At 35.8% G+C, this 17,456-nt stretch overlaps 1 protein-coding gene and 1 pseudogene across 3 annotated transcripts; both read left to right on the top strand.

Moving 5' to 3' along the window:
- The first annotated feature begins 246 nt into the window (after positions 1–246).
- LOC136223678 (flowering time control protein FPA) lies at positions 247–11,639 on the top strand. Of its 3 annotated transcripts, none has more exons than XM_066011800.1 (6): positions 247–709; positions 3,231–3,476; positions 3,868–3,942; positions 4,232–5,217; positions 5,840–7,266; positions 11,253–11,639. In XM_066011800.1, exons 1-5 carry the CDS (start codon positions 425–427, stop codon positions 7,248–7,250), a joined length of 3,003 nt encoding a protein of 1,000 aa, XP_065867872.1. In that variant the 5' UTR covers positions 247–424; the 3' UTR covers positions 7,251–7,266; positions 11,253–11,639. The 3 variants fall into 3 exon arrangements, with proteins under 3 accessions (XP_065867872.1, XP_065867870.1, XP_065867871.1); XM_066011798.1 differs by lacking the exon at positions 11,253–11,639 and adding an exon at positions 10,257–11,182; XM_066011799.1 differs by lacking the exon at positions 11,253–11,639 and having other exon boundaries at positions 5,840–8,725.
- Positions 11,640–12,655: 1,016 nt separating this feature from the next.
- On the top strand, positions 12,656–13,900 carry LOC136223680 ((S)-8-oxocitronellyl enol synthase CYC2-like; annotated as a pseudogene).
- The last annotated feature ends 3,556 nt before the right edge of the window (positions 13,901–17,456 follow it).

The raw sequence follows: 17,456 nt of genomic DNA, 5'->3' as shown, positions 1-17,456 counted from the left end.
AGGTTAAATATTTAACTTCATTTACGTCCTATGAACTCCCAAACAAGGTTAATTGTTAACTTTCCATTCTATCACTTCCCTTCCGTTTCCATTACCTCATTCAATTCTCCCCTTCATTAACCTCCAAACTCCCAAACAAACAAACGCTAAAGAAAACTCCCCTCCCGAACAAAAAGCGATGGCGTTTTGTGAGCCTTATCTACTCTACCCTTCCCTCGTCGAACCTAACCCCGCTATACAGTTCCATATATTAATAGACTTTTTCTCGTTCTCATCTTTATTTGGTTCTACTTTGTTTCAGTTTTCTCCGTACTTGAAGATCTCTCTGCAAAATCCGTAGACATTTCACCATCAAAACCTATCCATCCTCTTCTTCTCTCAATTTTAATCTTATCTAACCCTAATTCTGTATCTATTTTCATCAATGGCTCCTCCTATTAAATTAAACAAGGTAGGTCACAAGGATTCGGATGAGTCGGACGCTCCGTCGAACAATCTCTGGGTAGGGAATTTGGCCGCCGACGTAACTGATTCGGATCTTATGGGTCTGTTCGCGAAATACGGTGCTCTTGATAGCGTGACATCGTATTCGTCTAGGAGCTACGCTTTTGTGTATTTTAAGCGTGTGGAGGACGCCGCAGCGGCTAAGAACACGCTTCAGGGGACGATGCTTCGAGGAAATTCTTTGAGAATCGAGTTTGCGAGACCGGTTTGTTGTTCTCATCTTTGCGACTCGTTAGGTTTAAAATTAAATAGTTTTGGATTTGGATCATTGTTATTTAATATGTTTATTGTTGGATCTGTGGATTGGTTAATTTTTGTATTTATTATTCGTTTTTTTTTGGAATCACATCTTTTAAACGCAATCGTGTTTTCGTTCTCAACTTCAATCCAGGATCGTCAAAAAAATTTCAAAATCATTATTAAACATGACAAAAGGAAACAGAAAATGGCTGAGAACAAATTCGTGAACGCTTTGAATTTGGCGCATTTCAGTTTGCAACTGCATTGCGAAATAATGAAAAGTTTCTCGAAACCACATAATAGTTGAAAGCGTCCTCCCGATTACGCAGCACAGGTTTTCTTATTTTCCTAATGGAAACCGTAATTTTATGTGAATTTTCCGATCAATTATTCAGGCTAGGTGAATTTTCCAATCAATTATTCAGGATAGGTGAATTTTCCGATCAATAATTCAGGCTAAAATGCCAACTGCCGGTTGAATTCTCGTCAATGTAAACAAACGAATCAAAATGTTTTCGCAATGTTTTCTTAGTTTTATCCGATTGGCTGATTATACAATACGTTCAGAAATCTGATAGTGTTAATTGGCGTGCCTATGCAACGTTGTTATAGGCTCGTGAAGTCACAAGACAATATTACCCTTACAGTCTAATTCGTACTAATACATGTGTGCCACGAAACAGGATATCTTTACTCTACTCTGCCTAGTTCTCTCATACAAATATAATATAATCAATCTCTTTGATCCAATTGAAACAATATGGTTGAACAACATGGAGATATTGTACGTTTTGGTCAAATCTTATTCCTTGGACCTCGTGGCTTTACAATTGGTCTACATGTATTGAAAGCACCTAACTGCCTCCCTCTGCCCCCGAAGCCACCCTCATTACCTGGGTGTTATAGGATAAACAATTCATATGGACCCAAATCATAATTAATCTCCTACGAAAAAAGTATATAATCAATTGAAAATTTCCAAAAAAACATGGGTGGCTCAGTTTTAGCCAATTAACTTTTTTGTACCAAACAAATGACTGACGTTCCTTTTATATTTCTTTCTGCATCTGTAATGTCATTAGTTGATAACAAGTGATTATAATTTAAGATATAATTAACTGCTCGTTTACAATCAAAAGGCAATGCCCTTGCCCTTTCACTCCCGAGAATATGTTTATTCTGTCTGAAGGAAAATAAAGAGGTCGAGCTTTGTAGTTCCAAAGTAAAAGTACTCTTTCTTCACTTCAAACAAAATTGTATGTGGATGTGGTGAAATTGTTAATTCTCTGGATATAGAGCTATGCCCAAGCGTATGCACTTGAATTATTTTGTGGGTAGATTGATAGGTTCAGTTGTTCCTAAAATTAACAAATCTGAACGTGGTTTAACCTTGGAGATGTAAACATCCATTGGGATAATCTATGTAGAAGTTAAGTTGATCTGTTCAACACTGTAATTAAAACACCATTTTGGCAGTCGAAATGCATACATAAGTGGCCTTCAGCAATTAGTTTTTGTGGAAAATGTGCGACTATGGCGGATGGCCAGAGAACTGTATCTATATGTGCACTATTGTTACATTAGCGTTTTAACATTTCAATGCAATTAATGTATCATAAGTTTCTACAGTACCGTGTTTTTCAATGCATGGCAAGTTCAAACTAAAAAAAGAGATAGATGGTTGTTATAGCTAGTCCTTTTTCAATCTTTTTCTTCTCAGCCTCGTATTTTTTCTGGCCAACACAAATCGTAAGGGAAGGGCAGTTGTGTGTGAGTAATTTTGGTTTTGGAAGCCCTAGTATCTTTCTAGAGCATGAGAAAATGTCTGAAGACTCCAATATCATCTCTTTCGTGTGGAAAAGTGCATTCTTATTAAGGGTCTTTACAAATGCAAACTGCTTTAGGGTCATTCTTTCTACCATTTTGTTCTCATACAGTATAGGAGTAGCTAGACTCCGAAGTTTATTTTCTGTAAATTGTGTTTGATAATTTGTAAGCATTGTGGGAAAAACTGGGGTCAGATAAGTTTTCTTGCTAGGTTTGACACTAAACTATCATTTTTCTACGTTTACTAAGACCTAGTTACATGAGCCATGGAATTATAACATGTTTCTGTTGCCTATTTATTTCGAGTAGCATAATAATGCAAGGGTTTTAGTGTGTTTATGAAATCTGTGCATCAAGTAAAATGATTAGTTAGTGGACTGCAGGTTGAAAAATGCAGTGCCCTAGGTACCATGACTAAAGCTTATTTTGGATTTTGGTTGATGCATATGAGTCTTCCTTGTATCTTAAGAATGCAAGATTAGATGTGTTGTCAGCTTGTTGTTTGATGCATTTATTGTTTGTTCTTTTCTTTTTCCTTCTCTCTTCATTGTTAGTAGGATATTCCTTTCAAGAGTGTCTTTATTGGAGCTTGGAAATATTAGTGCAAACATTCAATCTCGGGCATTCTTCGAGGTCTTCTTAATAAATTCTGTTTTCAGGCAAAACCCTGTAAGCATCTGTGGGTGGGTGGAATCAGCCCAGCAGTTTCTAAGGAACAGTTGAAGGAGGAGTTTCTTAAGTTTGGTAAGATTGAGGATTTTAAGTTTAACAGAGAGCGTAATGCTGCATTTATTGAGTTTGTCACTCTAGAAGATGCATTTGAAGCCATGAGGAACATGAATGGAAAGCGAATTGGTGGCGATCAGATACGTGTGGATTTCCTCCGCTCACTTAACTTAAGAAGAGTAAGTTGTTGAGAGTATATAGTGCAGTTTTTACTAATGTTGAATCCAAAATCTAAAAGGTTTCATAATTGGCAAACTAGATTTGGTATAACTAAATTATGAATTTGGACATGTTGCTTGCTTGTTCGGACATTCTTATTGTCATTGTACTTTCTTGCATCATGTTTTAATGTCACAAATATTTCTCTCGCCTTGTGGGTTATTCTTGCATCCATGCTACATGGGTTGAATATATGTGTTTAGTTTTGATTCCTTTGTCTTCCATATATTCTTACTCAACATAGTTCCATCAACGGAATTCATTGGTTGTCTGTTCTTTACTGTATTTTGTTTCAGTTTTATTTGTTTATTCAATGGAATTCATTGCGTTATATTCACTGTTGTTTTGAAGGATCCATTACCTGATTTTCGTGATCCAAAAGACGGTCAGTTTTCAGCTGTAAACTCTGGAATGAGACGGCTTCAGGTGAGTGATTCTGCATATGTTCAACCGTATTCTTATTCTGAATTTGGAAACACTTCCACTTATTTAGTATTTTTGGAATTCGTACTGGAATGTGTCATAAGGTATTGGTTGGCTGGTCGTTTTGTTGCTTATTATCTACTCTAAGCTTTTGATATTTATTCAAGTATACTTTTTTATGGCAATACTTCATGAAAAGTTTACTTTGTGAATACTGAATGCTTAAGTTGGTTATTGCTTGAGTTCACTTGTGAAATTTCTGTACTGATTCTTTATGTTCTCGCATTATCAGCCTTCAGGGGGCCGTAAGGAAGGTCCACCCAGCAACGTATTGTGGGTTGGGTATCCACCTTCTTTGCAGATTGATCAACAAATGCTCCATAATGCAATGATTCTTTTTGGAGAGATTGAGCGAATAAGGAGCTTTCCATTGAGGAACTACTCATTTGTAGAATTTAGGAGTGTAGATGAAGCTCGGCGGGCTAAAGAAGGGCTGCAGGGTCGGCTTTTTAATGATCCTCGAATTTCGATCATGTATTCAAGCAGTGAACTTGCTCCTCCGAAAGAGTTCTCTAGTTTTCATGCTGGAATTAGAGGACCAAGGCCAGAGATTTTAAATGAACATCTTTTTGGGTCTAGCCACCTGGAAATGTTGGATCACCATCGCTCTATGGGCCTAAATACTTTAAGTGGACCATTACCTCCTGGTAGCATTCACAGACCAAACCTACCAGTGCGGCCTTTTGTCTCCCAATGTGGTTTTGACCCAGTGCTTTCTGGTTCAGAATTCAATGATTTGGCACCTATGCGCAATTTAAGAGATGGAAATTCAAACATTCCAATGGGATCAAATTGGAGAAGGCCGCCTTCTCCTGGTGCCGGCATTCTTCCTTCTCCAGCTTCTAGGATGAAGCGACCAGTGTCTACTGGATGGGATGTGCTTGATCCCAATCAATACCAGAGGGAACCAAAACGGTCTAGGATTGATGCAGTATCATCCATTGATGATGATTCTTTTCCTACAAGAAAGATCGATGATAGGGGTCTGAGTTTGGACAAAACATTTAGATTTGCTCCTGTTACTGATGCAGGTATCTTAGGTCCATTTGTGAATAATCAAAGGAAAAATAGTCTTAGTCCAGTCGGTGGGAGAGCAACTGTAGGATCAAATAATTGTGCTGGGAATGATGATATTTGGCGTGGTATGATTGCTAAGGGTGGAACACCAGTTTGCCATGCTCGTTGTGTCCCTTTTGATAAAGGGACAGAGATAGAACTGTGAGTATGGTTTTTATGGTTTTTGTGAGTATGGTTTTTATGGTTTACTAAATTATATTTGCAGATTAGAAATCCTTGATATAGCAAAAACTTTTGTTGTTCGGTAGTTCTGAAATTTTGCTGTTTAAAGGCAGCTTTACACAGTAATGTGTATGATTAACTTTTCTTGAGACTATAAATGCATTCGGCGTTCTACATATGCCGCTTGTTGTTACAGTAGATGAAAATTTGATTGCTTAAACAAATTTCATCCAAAGCAATGGTGAAGCATTTTAGCATTCTGTTACATTTTGCCTAAAAGTACCCTTGTCATATTGTGTATAATATTTGCTACTGCAATGTGAGACTGAAAGTTTTGTTAGTTATCTGTTTATTTAATAATGTTGATTTTTTCCCTTTAAACTGTAAGAAATTGAAAGGCTTATTCTTGGGTTACATCAAGATTCCTGAATTATTTGCTAAATTGTCTTCTCTGGATCCATTAAATCAAAGCAAAGAATGTTATCTTATGGAATGTGTTAAATATTCTAGCATGCCACCTCTGTTACTATGCCATTATTATTTGCGCTTGGAGTATATATTTTCCTTTCACCTCCTAATACAAGAACTTCCTGTTTTACAGCCCTGAAGTTGTCAATTGCTCAGCCAGAACAGGATTAGAAATGCTTGCGAAACACTGTGCTCAGGCTATTGGATTTGATGTTGTCTTCTTCCTGCCTGACAGTGAAGACGATTTTGATTCCTACACTGAATTCCTTCACTATTTGGGTTCGAAGGACCGGGCTGGGGTTGCCAAGTTTGATGATGGGACGACTCTATTTTTGGTGCCTCCTTCAGATTTCTTAACTGATGTATTGAAAGTTAAAGGACCTGAACGTCTCTATGGTGTAGTCCTCAAGTTGCCACAACAGGTCCCTAGTAGTGCGTCAGCGGAGCCACAGCTTCGGCAGCCCAACCATTTTCCTCAGTATACTACTGATAGACATCCCATTCCTCCTTTCGAGGCTGACTATAATCAAATTGCTCAGAAGGAGGAACAGATGCCAATGAATTATAACAAGGTTTTCCATGAGGAAACGAAACCCCCATCAAAATCAATGGAGCAGTCATTCCCTCAAGACTATACTTCAAATAATACTGCAGTAGTTTCCCAAGCAGGTGTTTCTTTGACACCTGAGCTTATGGCAACTATTGCATCCTTCTTGCCTGCAACTGCACAATCAGCTGCTTTGGAAGGTGGTCAGCAAATACCTGGCTCTTCTGTTGTTGGTCAGCACTTACCTGGCTCCTCTATAGCTGGTCAGCAAATGCCTGGCTCCTCTGTTGTTAGGCCTCCATTTTCATCTTTTGCTGCTGATAAAGGAACTTCACATGGATGGAACCAGTCTGGAAACCCAAGTCATTTACAATATGGGAGCCAGTTCAATTCTCAGTCGCAAATTCAGTCTCCATATCAGCCTTATCAGCCTTATCCGCCTATCCCCAATGCTCCTAATGTTTCAGAAAATATGATCCATGGAGGCGCCCAAATCCAAGATTCCTCTGTAAACATACCACATCATGGAGGAATTCAATCTAGGCCATTAGGTGGTGTTGCTATGACTTCCCAAGGTGGACAAGTTGCTATGACGTCCCAAGGTGGACAAATTGCTTTGTCACCACAAGTCAGCCAACAGTATCCAGTAGAGCATCCTCACCTTAAGAGTTATGGTGGGATGGCACATGCAACTGATAATCCATCAATTTCATATAGTCCATCAGTTATTCAGCAACCTAGTAATCCAGTGATCTTCTCTAATCAAGCTCAACCTGGAATGTCTTCACCTGCTGAGAAAGTGAATTGGGAGATTCCTAATCAGGGACAACAATTCCAAACTGATCTATCAGGATCTGGTCAGGGGACTTCAGAGGTTGAGGGCGACCAGAACCAAAGATACCAGTCAACGTTACAATTTGCAGCAAGCCTCCTCCTTCAGATACAGCAGCAGCAAGCAGGCAATGCAGCAGCGCGAGTGTCTGGAAATCAACAATGAGATTCCTTCAATTCAGGTAAGTACTTGATCTGTTGACTAATTATTGATTTTTTTTTTTTTTTACGTTATTGTGTCCTAGAGGATATTTAATATTTGTGCTAGGCATCTGAAATTTTGTTTGTTCGATATGATCGTGTACGTTAGAGTTTTTTGATAGTCATATGGTTTAGTTTGATATTTTTCTAGGGAAAATGGACTGTTTTTCCTTATGTTGCCAATGCTTATGAAAAACCTCCATAGCATAGGTCGTCATTTGATTACAAGGTCTAATTCCCTATGGAGAAATAGAAAAGGAGATTAGCATAACAAATAATTTTGCTGTTGATATACATGTATAGAGTTGCATGCAAGGTCAGAAACATTGGCTGTGGGAAGATAGGATTCATGTTTGAGGTATTATAAGTGAGCTAGTTTGCAATATGGAATGTCATATCTGCAGTGCTGAGAAAATTGATTGGCTAATTGAGCAATATTGAATGTTTTTTTTGGGGGGGTAGTTGGTTGAAGCTCACTTCTGAGATGTTTCACTTAGGATTTTCCCTTAGCATGTCAGTAGGGACAGACCCAAGGGGGGTGACTGGGGGCTTTTTGAGCACCCAATGGTCGCCAGAAGACGCTGGCTAACTCCATGGAAGTTGTGTACTTTTTTTTGTTTTCCCTGCAAAAGCACTAAAAAATATCAATTGAGCTTCCGTGAATGGCCATAGACCACTCCAAGCATCTTTGTTGGTGAATCCTGGATTCATCACTCTATAGGAAGTTGTGTACGGAGCTTCTTTTTTTCTGCAAAAACACTAAAAAGATTCAATTGAGCTTCCGTAGATGACCAGAGAGCACACCAACCATCTCTGTCAACGAATCCGGGATCCATCCCTCCATAGAAGCTGTGTACAGAGCTATTTTTTTTCTGCAAAAGCACTAAAAAATATCAATTGAGATTCGTGGATGAACAGAGAGCACTCCAAGCATCTCTATGTGAATCCTGGATCCATCACTGCGAGCTTTTTTTTCTTCTGCAAAAGCACTAAAAAATTGTAAAAATATCAATTGAGCTCTCATCGATGACCAGCTCTGCATAGAAGTTGTTTAGATAGGAAATTTTGTTGGTACACTGAAAGGACATTCTTATGTTTCTTTCACGAGTCGTATTTTTAATACGTCTTTGGTGTACAATTCATTGATGATTCATATGTTGGTATGCTTGAGATTTTATGTTGGTTATGGTAGTGTCTGCATGGTCCACTTGGTTGTTGATCTGCATTTTGTTTTGTCAAGTAATTTTTTTTCCTAATTCTTAGCCTATAGATGTTAGCAAATAACTTGATAGTAATGCTTACTCGGCAGTCGGCACTAGCTTCTAGTTAGTTAAACACTTGGTATAAATTGCTTGCTCTTATGTTATTTTAGTTTTGCTTATTTATTTATTTGTTTTGTTTATTTATTTATTTTATTTTTATTTGAATTTGTACTTATGATATTTAAATTTGTAATAGCTTGTTTTAGATAAATTTGAAATACTATTGAGATTATTAAAGCTTCTTATTGAATTTGGCAAAAGTCATTGAATCAACTAATAAATTGCCTCCGGAAGGTCAAAAAATAATATTGGGAGTTGATCATAGGGTGTTGGTGATAGCAATCTGAATCAACTAAACCAACCTTAAGATGCTTATTAGCCACCTCTTACAACTGCGCATTAATGCCAAATTTTAAATCGTAGTGAGCTTAAATCGAGAGTAAGTTTCGTATCGTTTCTCCACCTGAAATCTCGAATTCATATGCCCCGTATGTGCAATGAAAAATTTAATATAAAAACAAGGCCCGTCAGTTCGTAACGTCTCAACTGTAAAAGATAATCGGGTTTTTTTTAATATGGCCTTTTACATGTTGCGAGGAGATGATAGATGTGTTCACATCTCGTAGTGTCTGCATCCGGAAAACAAACGTTACTTATGCGTAAGATTATGGTGCTAATCAAGAGACACCAATGCAATATATAAGTGTGTTATAAGAGGAGAGCATTGAAAATACAAACATATACCCATTTTTGTTCGCAGAGTAAAATTTCTGTTTGGGATTTTAAATTTGCCTATCACTTAACAAACTCTTAGACTAATTTCATGTCAAGATTGTGTCATAGTCACGGGCAAGTGTAATTGAGGGTGACGTAAATATACTGTCCGATATAGTAATTTTAAATATTTGTGTCATTTCCGGTTAGTAGATGAATTTCTAATCCGATCTATGAATTTGTGTTACTATCATGTTAATTCTAATTCGTCCCAAAATCTATTTAACAGTTCACATTCTGTGTTGTATTTGCTGTTGTTATGACCACTAGTTTTAGGCACCATATAAAAATGTACGCATCGTACCCAATATTTAGTTATTAAATACATGGCATGCAGGCTTTTGGAAAAATGACTGCTCCGAGAATTTATTAGACGGATTTTTCAGCTTTTTTCTAAAGCTAGTAAAAAACTTCATTGCTCTCTAGATTTTTTTTATTACCATTTATTTAAAGCAACAAATAGCTTGGTCAAAGTATCAGATAATAATTTCTAGGAATAAGCTATAAATTCAGCCATATAGTTTTTGTGAGGAAGCGGATTTATGTTAGAAATAACAGTCTTAGACCAAACAATCGAAAATTTAATCACGACAATTTCATGTGTTGATGGAATTTCAGCACGTGGTAGGATGAGCTTGTGTTGCATATCCTTCAAGTTCAGAGGCATTCGCATGAGGGATGTAATTTGGTTTTTACGTATAAAAAACCCGGAGGCTAAAACACTTACATAATCTATCAATAAAAGCTTAAAAGAAAACATCTTGTATCCATCTGATTAAATTCCACCGTTTTTTTTTTTTTTTCGAGAAGAGTTCTACGACTTACTAAGTGGACGCAAACCCTGCTATTATTGTAGGTTTTATTAGAAGTGTTATTTATTTATTATGGTTTGAGTAATAAAAAAGAAAAATAATTATTTTATATTGGGTGTGTAGGTAGGTGTAATCGCATCGCAAGCCCAGACCACGTGGCAAAAAAGATAATGAATCAGCAAAATGGTGCAAATATCAGAATTCTTTATAAAAAAAATTTGTAATCCATGTTTCCAATCTTCAAAAGCCGCCCAATTTTGTGGACCTCTCCTCATTCATTTCTTTCTTTTAGTTGTTTGTCTATTTCCTTCTGTTTCATGAACGCAACCCATACTTAATTATTAGATTTGGACATACATAGTTGTAACATTTTAAATTTAATCTGTTTTTTTTTAATTATAATTAAGTTTGTATTATCTGAATAGGCAATTAAGTTAATTATACATATTGAGCTTTCACCAATCAATTAAATATCAAAAAGGTTGGTTTCAGTGCTTAAGCCTCAAGTCGCTTAAGCTAGATCTCGAGTCCTAGTGTATGCAAAAAGTTTTAATTGAGAGGAAATCTATCTAAATTAAAGGTGTTTCACGAGTTTCAAACCAAAAAATTGTACAAACGGCATTACATGCAAATTAAACAAGTGAGATATGAGTTTTTAAATTAAATTTGTTGTTTATTCCGTTACCTAAAAGTAAAAGTCTAATGTATATAAAAAATTAGCATCTTCTTCCCTTTTCTTCTTCCTCTCTTTCTCCCTTTCTTATTTTATTCATTGTGAATCCTTCCTTTTTCTTTTCATACATAAATCCAAACTCTTGAAGTAAGTACTATGTTCATTTTACATACATAAATTCATTTGGGTTGGCTAGTTTTGTGTGTTTGAAATTAGTTTGACCTATAACTTATGAAATTTGGAATTTTAATTTTTACCCGATAACTTTACGGTTAGCGATTTTGCTTCATAGACTCGCTAACTGCGAAGTCGTAAAGACTTCGCGGATAAGCAAACTGCGAAGCTTAAATATACTTCACGGTTCCACGAACCGCGAAGCACAATTTCTTATTCTTTTTAGTACATTATTATTTGACATTATTTTTGTTTTCCTTGTTTTTTAACAGTAGCACTATGTCAACCGATCATTACTTGTGTGTGATCATATGGAAAGGCCGATGGAAAACCATGGAAAAAGTCATGATATATGAGGAGGGTGAATCGAAGTTGTTTCGACTTTCAACAAGAATCACCTTTGAAATGCTTTAAGAGCGAGTCTACACTTCTGCACGTGTTGATTCAACATCATTTGATGTACGTATGACTATACAAATTACATACGATCCAAGCAAAGTTCCTGAGATAGTAGTTCTGATTGTTGATGTTGAGTGCTTCATAGAGTATTGCCGAAGTCGAAACGATGTTATCTCACTATATGTTAATTTAGTAATAATTTTGTAAGAATTTAGAACTTATTGTAATAATTTTGTAAGAATTTAGAGCTTATTGTATACTTCTTCTGAATTTACTATAATAATTCTGTAAAATATGAGTTTTTAAATAAGTTTGAATTAACCCTTAACGTACAAAATAGTAATAATGTAGGCTTAACGTTTAAAAAAGAGTATCAATTTATGCCTCGATAACAAAATATGAAACATCATTTATATTATTGTGTTAAGTTCTTATTTCTCTTTCCACATACAATTGACAGAATTTAACGAAATAATATGAATGACGTGTTACGTTCTGTAATCGAAACCGATACCATTTTTTAAACGTTAAACCTAATGATAATTTATACGTAGAATCTAAATTGATACGTCTCCAAAAACTTTAAGGCCTATTTTGTTAGCTTATCCCTGGTTTTATTAACCAATTTCAGAGCACAAATTGATTGTTTAGCCGATCTATATATAATAGCAGAATTAAGTGACAGATGGCATAACCACTCCTCTTTTGCAATATTTTTCTATAGAAATATATGATGAAATTGACAAAAAGAAAACTTCTTACATGTATGTACAAGAGGGAAAATGGTCAATAATGACGTTGGATAATGACATGAAAAGTTTTTTTTTTTTTTTTTTTTTATATGAAATGGAGTATTATTAATTCAAGTCTCTTTCTTCCCTTTATTTAACTAAGGGTTTATGATGCAAAAATACTCTTAACGTTTTGGATCAGGAGCAATTTTACCCTTGCTCTTGGGCCAAAACGTTAGGGGTATTTTTTTTAAAAATTTGCGCAATGCGCTCACATTAAAGAAGAAAGAAAAATCTCCATCAAACCCGGATGTGATTCGACCCCATGACCTCCCAACGCATAGGTAAGCTCTCAACCACTAGGCTAAGAGCTTCACCACGATTAATTTACTTACTTCAATCAGCTACTCCTAATCATTTCTTTTAAAACTATATAATTGAGTTATTTTCTATAAAATGAAAAGAAATTGTATTGAATTCTGTTTCATCTCTGTCTGATACTATCAAATTAAATTCGAAGGTAAAAAAATCTTATTTCGTCACTTCTTAACAAGGTCTACAAATGGAGATTGGAAATTCAGATACATCAGAATTTTCAGCCCTAATTGTGGGAGTGACAGGAATGGTGGGATTGAGTTTAGCAGAATCCCTAAAAAATCCAGCAATTTCAGGCATAGACAGAGCTTGGAAAGTCTATGGAATTGCAAGGTCAACCTCCTTACCCACCTACCCACCTGGTTTCCCTGTTCTTTGCTTGATGATTTCATATCTGTAGATATCTTAGATGAAGAAGTTACAACAAAAAAGCTCACACCTTTATCCTCTCAAATCACCCATATTTTCTGGGTTGTTCGTCAACATGTTAACAGTGAAGAAACCAATATCATCTTGAATTCCACCATGTTGAAAAATGTCCTTAATGTCATGAAATCTGCTGGCTCTTCCTCTAGATTTAAGCATATAACACTACTAACAGGTACTAAGCATTATATGGGTCCAATATTTGATACTAATCTTGGAAAGAAAGTTCTTGTTCTTGATCAGGATCCACCGTTTAAAGAGGATGTCCCTAGGTTACCTTACCCTAATTTTTATTATGCCCTAGAAGATTTGCTGGCATCTTACACGGGCAGACCCTCCGCGACCCCCTTTGAATCCGTCCCTGCTTACTAAACCCCAAACCCTAAATCCTAAATCCTAAACCCTAAACCGTGCATCGCTACTCTATCATAATTGGTGCATCTTCAAAGAGTTTTCGTAGCTCATTACTCACTTTATCTGTGTATGCTACTATTTGTGGATTCAAGGGCATCCCCTTTAAGTATCCGGGCAGCAAATACACATGGGAGCACTTCTGTGATATGTCGGATTCGGGGCTGCTAGCCGAGCAACAGATATGGGCAGCAGTGACGGATGGGGCGAAGAATCAAGCTTTTAATTGTAGCAATGGTGATGTTTTCACTTGGAGGAGGTTGTGGAAGGAGTTGAGTGTGATTTTTGATGTGGGATTTGTGGAATTTGATGAGAAGGATAAGATTGATAATTGGGGAGAGATGATGAGTGGGAAATCTGAGGTGTGGGATGAGATTGTTGAAAAATATGGTCTTTATAAGACGAAAATGGAGGATGTTACCTGTTATGATGCAAGTAGTGTGGTTTTGAATTTCGAGTTTCAGCATGTTAGCAGCATGAATAAGAGTCGTGAATTTGGATTTTATGGGTTCAGAGATACATTCAAGAGTATTAGATTTTGGGTGAAAAGATTGAAAGAGATGAGAATCATTCCATGAAGATGATGAACATGTAGCATTGGATGCTAATAAGGGTAAGGGTTGATACCTCTACTTGTTAGTTTATGGTTTGCCTAAGCCCTTAAAAAAGAAACAGTGCTTGATTTTAATCATTTCATATGCCAATGCCATTTTAGTATCTTATCACTCTCACAATCTTACGGTAAATATGAAATAAGTCTTGTATTTCATTATATTCAAGAGTCCAAAGAGTACATGAATACTCTATATAGGAATAACCTCTATTTTGTTATACAAGTAGTCCGGTCCCAAGTGTATTCCTATATAGAGGTTTTACTATATATATGAAAACCCTTGGGAGGGGTTAGTTCGGCGGGCTTGCCGCTATGTCTGTCAGGTGAAGCCCTAAACTAAAACCACATCATTTTGCAGCAGGTGAATTAAAAATAAACATAAATTACAGATTTGGATTTCCCAATATGACTACAGAAGCAGAAAGCACCGACTCGGGTGCAACAAACAGTATTTTCAAGAAATATGAGACACGAGTGTCTATCCACAACAAATTTATATATATATAGAATATCTCTTAACTTATCTATTCGAGTACGATAAGTTGTGCTAAAATAACCTTTAACTGTAACATCTTTTATCCTATCTGTTTTGGTTTTGTAACTGGTGGTAGAGGAAGATAATTTTTATTTGATTCCTTGCTTAAGAGGGATAACCTCTTGGTTTTCTTCTTTTTAAAAAAATTGGATGCGACATGGACACGGAGGGACATGTTTTTGCTGGGATGGGTGCAAGTCCGGCCGTGTTCGCAGCAAGACTCCGTGTCTGATGAGTCCGACATCGCCACTCTGACCTCCGCGGAGAGTCTGTGCTTTATAGCTTATAATAGAATAGAGGAAAAGAGAGAGTGAAATTTAGAAGGGAAGGAATATATTTTTGTGCTTGTAAATGATGATATAGACAACGAAGAAAGGTTAAATGAGATATCTACAAACTATGTTACTAAAAAAGGATATCTATAAGCTATTATTTCATTCGATATAATTATATTTATAACTCACATAGTACACTCCTTTTCTTTTGAACTTTTAAATGTTGTTATATAAGCTCGTTGGACTAAAATGTTAAGCTCAATTAAATGCTCAATTGATATTAATATCGGAAATACTTCGCACGTGAATGTCAATCGACACTACACCATAAGATCCCTACTGCAACCAAGTGAAATTATTGGCTTAGACCCCTTTTAGAGTTACAGTAGGCCAAAAATAGGTCTAACGCATCAAAAATCTAATTTGTTGCGGATACTCCTATAGCATTATTTGCTAATTCAATAATTTGTAAACAATATCAACAATTAACAATTGTTGGATATTTTTTAATTAGTTGCAACAAATTTTTGAAAAAACGACAAATTTATAAAATAATGCAATATGTTATTATTGTTGCAACAATTTTAATAGTATCTGCAACACGAATGTTGCTTAAAATGCAACATTTACATTACTATTTTGCAACAACTTTTATGATATTGCAACAACTTTAGTTCGAGTTTGCAACATAAGTGGTTGAAATTTGCAACAATTTTAACTGGCAGATGCAACTTATTTATTAGCATTTGCAACAATTTTAACTAGAAACGGTAACATGTTTGCAACATTTATAATTGAATTTTGCAACAGTTGTAATCTGCATCTTTTTTGTTGCATTTCTTTTGAATAATTTAGACCTGTAATAAGTGCAAATTTTGACTAATTTCGGAAAGTGGAATTTGAAATATAATAAATATACTTCTAAACAATTATCCAAATCATACATACATAATCTCTTACAAAATAAGATACAGTATCATAATATATGTTCAATACATAGTTTTCAAATTCTAAGAAACCACAATCTTTCATTGATATCACTCGTCATCTTCCCCATCATCATCATGTACAAGAATTGACGTACAATTCATGTCAATTGCAAATTCTCATTATGAAATTATATTATAATAATGTACAGGTTATAATATATATTTACCTCAGTGCTTGGCTCATTCGATACGTTATTTGAAGGAGAGACAGAATCAGCTAACAAAGTTGTAATCGAGTCGACATCAATATTTAAGCTTGGGTTGTGTCGTGCCAATTGTTTCATCATCAAAGCCATCTTTGTGTCCAGCTTTTTGTTTATTTCTCCCTCCATCTTTTTGTGCATTTCTGCCTCCATCTTTTTCTTCAAATTTTCTTCCACTTCTTGTCTCACTTCCTCCCTTAGGCTTGTTTTTAATTCATTCACCAATTCAGGTGGAGCTTTCAGTTCTTGGTCCTTTTTCGACACATATTTGGCACCCCTACCAAGAAGCCATGAATGGGATAAATCATCGGATAGCACTTGATCAACCATGAAACTACTTTCGCCCCCGATGACTGCATTTGTTCCATCTTTGCCTAAAAAAAAGTAAATATATCAATTGAAGAAGTTCAAAAGTTCAAGGCGATTGTAACAAGAACAACCGAAACAAATTAGGAATCAGAAATATTTTTCATACATTCCTATATATATAATCAACCCACAGTACAGTATACTATATACTTGATGACAAATATAATCCATGTTTACAATCTTCAAAAGCCGCCCAATTTTGTGGACCTCTCTTCATTCATTTCTTTCTTTTAGTTGTTTGTCTATTTCCTTCTATTTCAGGAACGCAACCCATACTTAATTATTAGATTTGGACATACATAGTTGTAACATTTTAAATTTAATATGTTTTCTTTTTAATTATAATTAAGTTTGTATTATTTGAATAGCTAATTAAGTTAATTATACATATTGAGCTTTCACCAATCAATTAAATATCAAAAAGATTGGCTTGGGTGCGAAACAGATATTGAGCTTCTACATCCCCTCTAACATTTTCGATCTTCTTACTCATCTTCTCGCTTCTAATTCTCTCCTCCTCATCATCCACATCATACCCGTCGACTTCTTTTACTTCATCTCCCCTTCCTCCTTTTCCTCTTCCCTCTCCCTATTTTCCTCTTCGCCTCCCCCTCCCCCTTTTCCCACTCATATTCCTTACATTTCTCAAAAAGTACCTCAAGGTCTATAACACGTCCCTCCATATAATCCTTAAGTGACTTATACCATTCACACGCTTCTTCAATTGCCTTAACCATATGTCCAGCTTCTGGCCCATCAGATGACTGAAAAACACAAAACCAAAATCGATATACACAAAACTCTGAAACCAAAATCGATAAACACATAAATATTGGATACCGTATTACTTACATTAAGAACGTATGCTTCTTTAAAAGTTTGATTTTTGGAAGTTATCCATCTACTTAAACGAGGGAGTACGATTTTATCTTTCTTCATATAGAATTTCAGAGGTGCACTCCATACCTCAAGTATCCAAAACTATAAGGCATTTCAATCCAATTCAAATACAACTCAAATCTAATATCAATTATATCAAATAAATATACGAAGCATACCTGAAAAGATTGTGCTAGACTAACTAGCTGGTATAGAACGACCTTATCGAGCTTGCCGCTGCTGAACGCCTCATATCTCTCCTTTCTGCTCG

Source organism: Euphorbia lathyris, chromosome 3 (genome assembly GCF_963576675.1).
Source record: "Euphorbia lathyris chromosome 3, ddEupLath1.1, whole genome shotgun sequence".
NCBI lineage: Eukaryota > Viridiplantae > Streptophyta > Magnoliopsida > Malpighiales > Euphorbiaceae > Euphorbia > Euphorbia lathyris.
Note: the sequence above shows the minus strand (reverse complement) of the source record. Positions and strands in the feature narration are given on the sequence as shown.